We start from the raw sequence: 6,808 nt of genomic DNA on the forward strand, positions 1-6,808 counted from the left end.
CCCACGGCCCTCGAGGACAGACTCCACCCTTGAAGGAAGGGAGAAAGGAGAAAAGTCGCTTTCCCCATATGACTAGCTTGAATCTGTGTGACTTGTATCTAAGCAAAAGGGGACAGTTTGTTGACTTGGTACAGCTGATTGATTTTGATCATCTGATAAGACCATAACACAAAGGCTTGCCCTTGGTGCCCAGGCTGTAGTCATCTTAGGGGCTTGTGATCTGGGAAGGAAATCATCCAGAGTCCTTAGCAATTGCACAAACTGACACACCCATCAGGAACTGCTCTGCAAGAGTGGTGAAAGAGCCCTGAATAACATATTAGCAGCTCTCTCCTAGCTGCAAATCAAGCAACCTCTGAAGTATACTCTCTTAGGCTCGCCAATTCCTGTTGCTCTTCTCACCCCATCTAAACTGGTAACAGGGCTCAAGTAACCCTCGGGAGTGGCATGACATTCCCCAAAGACTGAAATATAATGTGAACGTTTAAAATTTCAGAAGAAAATATAAAGAATATTTTCATCCTCAGAGTAGGGAAAAATTTTTTAAATCACATACCAAAACAAAGCAAACCATAAAGAAAAAGTAGCATGCATTTGACTACATTAAAATTAAGAATTTATTTTCATCATGGGATACCATAAAGAGAGTGAAAGACAAGCCATAAAGTGTGAGAAGATGTGTTCAATGCCCACAGCTGACAAAAAATTAGAATCCAGAATATATAATGTCCATAAAAATTAATAAATTTATGGACAGCCCAACAGAAAAATGGGCAAAAGATACTAGCAGGCATTTCGTAGAAAAGGAAACAAAAATTTGCCAATAAATGTCAAAAAATGCTCAACTGCATCAGTAATCTGACTGATATAAACTAAAACTATCCATCACAATGACCTAAAATTTGACATCTATAACAAGTTTTGGCAAAGATGTGTAGTAGTAGGAATTCTCATACATTGATGTTGGTGGTGTAAATTGCTGTAACTACTTTAGAAAAAGAGAGGGAGAAAAATTGGCAGATTAGGGGTCACCTCCTTGCTCTCTGCTCCCAGAGTAGGAGGTGAAGAACGCGGACAATCACACACGAGTGAATCCCTCTCCCACAGGATCAGCTTCGTGATCTGCAGAGAAGCAGCGAGGGACGAGCAGCGCTGGGAATAAAAAGGTGAACCGGAGAATCGACCGCAAAATCCATAGAGTGTGGGATATACAGTGGGGAGTGGAGCCTGGGACAGCCGCACCCGTCAGCCGGCTTCCCCGGGCAATGTGATCTGACCCACAGGAGGACGACTCTTCCTGCACCGACCCCCACACCCACGCAGGCAGCGAAGCGCCTGACGTCAGTACGAAGCGGGAGCACGGCCGACATGCTGTGTGGGGACAGGAGCGGGAAACGTTTTGAACTCCCCTGTGCGCTGTGCTGGGTCTGCTTTGGGCGGGGGAGGACTGGTCCAAGCGGACATTTCCCGGTTCGGACACTTCCCGATCCCACAGGCGAGAGCACAGGCTTCTCGCCTCAGGAGACCGCCAGGACCGGATCGGGGAGGCGAACACCATGAAGGAGGCTCCGCCCTCGGAAACGGGAGAAGATTTGGCCGGCGCAGGGCGGGACAGAGTACGGATCCCTACTACTGATCGGTCGCGCGCGTCACGGTGTCGGGGAAGCAGTGTGTTCGTGGGCTCGGCGGGCGGCTCTCGGAGACAGCGGTGGCAAACCCAGCTCCGGATGCCGCCCGCGCAGTCGCCTCCAGCGCCGACTATCGGTGGGCGGGCCGCCACCACTGGGGAGTCCACAGCCTAAAATTACCGGGGCCTGTTGCCCAGGAAACGGTCTGAGGCCTCGCCCCTGCCTCTGCCCGGCAGCGCTGGTCCCGCCCTTCCGGGAGGAGGAGAGTAAGGAGAGAAGCCACTTTCTCTGCCAACCCTGCGGACAGTCTTCCCGAGCGGGCGGCTCAAGCTCCGCCTTTGAAAGGGCGGAAAAGGGAGAGAGGTCGCTTTCTGGGCTGAGTTGCCAGGTGGTCTCGGGCAGCTCCCGCTCCACCCAGCCGCCGGTGCTTCGCGCCAAAAAGACGGAGTACTGAAGGAGGCCGCTGTTGAGCCCTTACCCGGAGCGACATAACCGCCCCACTCCCAGGCCACTTGCCCCCCTGCACCTCCCCCATGACGCTTCGTGCCAAAGCAGCTGACTCTGCCCCTAGGTGGAGTAGTAAAAGGGGTCGCTTTTTTTTTTTTCTTTTCTTTTTCTTCTGAAACTGGCGACCGCTGCTGCCCCTTTATTGTATCTCCGTGGCTGGGCTACTTTGCACCAAGGAGACAGCTCACACCCCTAAGAGTGTGTAGTAACCAAGGAGGCCGCTTTTCAAGCTGAGACACGTGATCACCTCTTTGCTGTGACTTGGTAGCCGCTACCACCCGCCAAACGGACAGACTCCACAACGGGAAGGGCCGAGTAGCGAAGGAGGCTGTTTTCCCAGCTGGGACCAGCAGCTGCCTCTTCGCTGTGGCTTGGAAGCCGATGCCTCCCGCCAAAGAAACAGTCTCCCACCCCTGGAAGTGCAGCGTGACAAGGAAAGCTTCTTTCTGGGCTGAGACCCGCAGGGGTTATGGACGGCCCTTGGCTGCGATCAGGCCACTGGTATTTTGTACCAAAGGGACTGACCCCATATCTGCAGGGGAGGAGTAGCGGGGTGGGCTGCTTTCTGGTTCGGGTCCCTCAGTGGGCTTGGGTAGGGCTTCTCCAGCAGCCCCGAGGTGTGCGCTTGCTACCAACTAGACAAACCCTGCCCTTGGAGGGGTGGAATAAGGAGGGTCGCCACTTCCTGAGCTGAGACGCCTGGTAGCCCCAGGAAGTGCCCTTCCCCAAGTCTGGTAGGTTATCTCCCCTCTGGCAGGGCAAAACCCACCCTCGGAGGAGGGGAGAAAAGAGAGATGTTTTCTGGGTGGAGTCTTGCGGCAGTCTCAGCCAACGCCCCCCCCACGGCCCTCGAGGACAGACTCCACCCTTGAAGGAAGGGAGAAAGGAGAAAAGTCGCTTTCCCCATATGACTAGCTTGAATCTGTGTGACTTGTATCTAAGCAAAAGGGGACAGTTTGTTGACTTGGTACAGCTGATTGATTTTGATCATCTGATAAGACCATAACACAAAGGCTTGCCCTTGGTGCCCAGGCTGTAGTCATCTTAGGGGCTTGTGATCTGGGAAGGAAATCATCCAGAGTCCTTAGCAATTGCACAAACTGACACACCCATCAGGAACTGCTCTGCAAGAGTGGTGAAAGAGCCCTGAATAACATATTAGCAGCTCTCTCCTAGCTGCAAATCAAGCAACCTCTGAAGTATACTCTCTTAGGCTCGCCAATTCCTGTTGCTCTTCTCACCCCATCTAAACTGGTAACAGGGCTCAAGTAACCCTCGGGAGTGGCATGACATTCCCCAAAGACTGAGGCACCTGTATGTCCCATTTGGGGGTTTAGAGCTCAATACAAAAGTTTTGGAATACCTTGATAACCGACTCCTCCATGCAAAAGACAAGCAACAAAAGAGAGAGTAACCTCATATCTCAACACAGGGCTTTCCATCTCAAACAAGTGGTTGATAGCGGAGTCACACACACAAAAGTGATCCAACTTCTGGGAATGTGAGCAAGGGAAAGAAACTCACTAATCTCCGTAAGCAGAAGGTGAGGACAACAGGCCAGAGATAACCCAACAGGCTAAAACTCCACTAAGACAAGACCAAAGCACATCTCAGCTCTGCCAAGGAACGTCCCTTCAGAGTCCCAAAATTAAGTCCATAAACCAGTCCCAGCACCCCCAGTCCGTGACAAAGTAGCCTGATGAGAAAGAATCAGTGAAAGAACACAGGAAACATGAAAGATCAGAGAGAAAAGTCACCTTCAAAAGAAAATATTAGATCTCCATCAATTGATATTGTGAACTAAAATAAAATTTTAAGGCTCACCCCTCCACCAGCTGACTAAATGGATCCCCTTGTGGCCAAAGGAATATCCTAAAACTAAATTGCCTGCCAGGAGGAAGGAGGTCAGACATGCCTCATCATGGCCCCCTTCCTTCTTGGGGACATCCTTTGTAACCCATTAACAGGCCTAAGGGTATGCCAAACAAACCTGCAGGTCCTCAATTTACACAACAATCTATGTCCAGTGCCTTATCTCTGAGAAAGAGCTCCTTATGTTGAAACATTCCAAGCCTTTAGACAAAGCTTCATGTCTTTAACCAATTACAAGCCAAAGAGTCTTTAAACCCATCTATAACCTGTAAGCCCCCGCTTTGAGATGGCCCACCTTTTCAGGCAAAACCAATGTATGTCTCCCACGTATTGATTTATGACTTTACCTCTAACCCCTGTCTTCCTGAAATGTATAAAACCAAACTGTAACCCAACCTCTGCGAGTCCACTGCTCAAGGCCTCTGGGCGTGGCTCTGGGTCATGGTCCTCAAATTTGGCTCAGAGTAAATCTCTTTAAAATTATTTTACAGAATTTGGTCTTTTTCTGTTGACAATACCAACATACAGAGGAAGAATTCTGAATATGGATTGAATATGGATTGTAAGGAAACTCAATGGAATTGAAGAGAAAATAGAATCCCAACATAAAGAAACCACAAGAACAATCCAAGAAACGAATGAAAAATTCTCCAAAGAAATTGAAATACTATGGAAAAACCAAACAGAAATCTTGTCAATGAAGGAGGAATTTAAGGAACTTCAGAACATAGTGGAAAGCCTCAAGAATAGAAAGGATCATGCAGAGGAAAGAATCTCAGAGCTTGAAGATAATGCCTATGTGCTGAACAAATCAGATGAAGGAAAAGAACTCAGAAACAAGAGACAAGACCAAAACTTACAAGAAATATGGGATATGTAAAGAAACCGAATCTTAGGATCATAGGTCTTCTAGAGGGAGAACAAGAAGATGCACAAGGGCTGAAAAACTTATTTCATGGAATACTGGAGGAAAATATGCCAGGCCTGGCCAGAAATCTTGATATCCAGATATACAAAGCACACAGAACTCCTGGGAGACCCAATGTGAAAAGGCAATCACCACGTCATGTAGTTATTAGGCTGACCAAAGTAAACATGAAAGAAGCAATTCTCCGAGCAGTGAGATGAAAGCAACAAATAAACTACAGAGGAAAGCCTATCAGACTAAATGCTGATTTCTCAACTGAAACCTTACAAGCCAGAAGGGATTGGGTCCCTATTCTTAATCTACTAAAACAGAATAATGCCCAACCTAGAATTCTTTATCCAGCAAAATTAAGTTTCATCTATGAGGGAATAATAAAGACCTTCCCAGACAAGCAATCACTGATGGAATTTGCAAAGACCAGACCAGCCCTAGAGGAAGTACTCAAACCTGCATTACACACTGAACAGTGCAATAGACACTCTTCAAAGTAAAATCATTCAAGAGTTAAAGCCTAGAACGTGGACTTCATGATGGCTCAAGGAGCAAAACAAAACGACAGGATTTCACCCAACAATATGAATGGAAATCTACCTCAAATCTCAATCCTCTCAATAAATGTGAATGACTTAAACTGTCCTCTGAAGAGACACAGACTGGCAAAGTGGATAAAAATCCACAAGCCTAGTATCTGCTGTCTGCAGGAAACACATCTAACCCACAAAGATGCCTTCAGGCTAAAGGTCAAGGGATGGAAAACTATCAGCCAGGCAAATGGAAGTCAAAAGAAAGCAGGGGTAGCTATACTAGTTTCAGATAACATAAGCTTTAAAATAGCAAAAGTAAAAAAGCACAAAGACGGCCACTATATAATGGTGAAAGGGAAGATGCAACAAGAAGAATTAAAAATTCTTAATATTTATTCACCCAATGCAGGAGCACTCAGTTACATAAAGCAAACCTTGTCTGATCTAAATAGCATGATAAACAACAATGCCATAGTAGCAGGGGAATTCAACACTCCACTGAATGAACTGGACAGGTCTTTCAAACAGAAAATAAGCAAAGAAATAATGGACTTAAACAGAGCTCTAGAACAAAAGGGTCTGACAGATCTCTACAAAACATTCCACCCAAATAAATCTGAATTTACATTCTTCCCATCAGCCCATGGAACTTTCTCCAAAATTGACCACATACTAGGCCACAAATCAGACCTCAACAAATTCAGAAAAATAGAAATTATACTGCGTACTTTCTCGGACCATAGAGGTATAAAATTAGAGTTCAATTCCAACAGAAATACTCACCACCTCACAAAGTCATGGAAATTAAACAATCTATTGTTGACTAACTATTTGGTCAAGGAGGAAATACAAAGGGAAATCAAGAACTTCTTCACACTAAATGATAACGGAGAAACAAGCTATCAAAACCTGTGGGATACAGCAAAAGCATTCCTGAGAGGAAAACTAATAGCAATAAATGCTCACATCCAATAAACAGAAAGTTTAGAAATCGACAACCTAATAAATAGACTCAAGGAATTGGAAAAGGAATAGCAAACCAGTCCCAATCCTAGTAGAAGAAAAGAAATAACTAAGATCAAAGCACAACTAAACAAAATTGAGAACAAGAAAATCATACGGAAGATCAACAAAACCAAAAGCGGGTTTTTTGAAAAAATAAAAAAAATTGACAGCCCTCTTGCTAGATTGACTAGAATCCAAAGGGAAAGGACACTAATAAACTCAATCAAAAATGAAAAAGGAGAGGTCACAACAGACACCACGGAAATACAAAACATTATTTTTGATTACTATAAAAACCTATATGCCCAAAAACTACACAATGAGGAGGAAATGGACAAATTCCT

At 45.9% G+C, this 6,808-nt stretch overlaps 1 protein-coding gene across 1 annotated transcript in view; it reads left to right on the forward strand.

Annotated features, from left to right (window-relative positions):
* The window catches only part of CHIA (chitinase, acidic), a 55,378-nt gene that overhangs the window by 25,298 nt on the left and 23,272 nt on the right, over positions 1 to 6,808 (forward strand). The window contains 1 exon segment of the mRNA XM_012659009.1: positions 1,496 to 1,764. Coding sequence (XP_012514463.1) covers positions 1,496 to 1,764 — 269 coding nt within the window.

The sequence above is a fragment of the Propithecus coquereli genome, unplaced genomic scaffold, assembly GCF_000956105.1.
Source record: "Propithecus coquereli isolate 6110/MARCELLA unplaced genomic scaffold, Pcoq_1.0 Scaffold595, whole genome shotgun sequence".
NCBI classification, from domain to species: domain Eukaryota; kingdom Metazoa; phylum Chordata; class Mammalia; order Primates; family Indriidae; genus Propithecus; species Propithecus coquereli.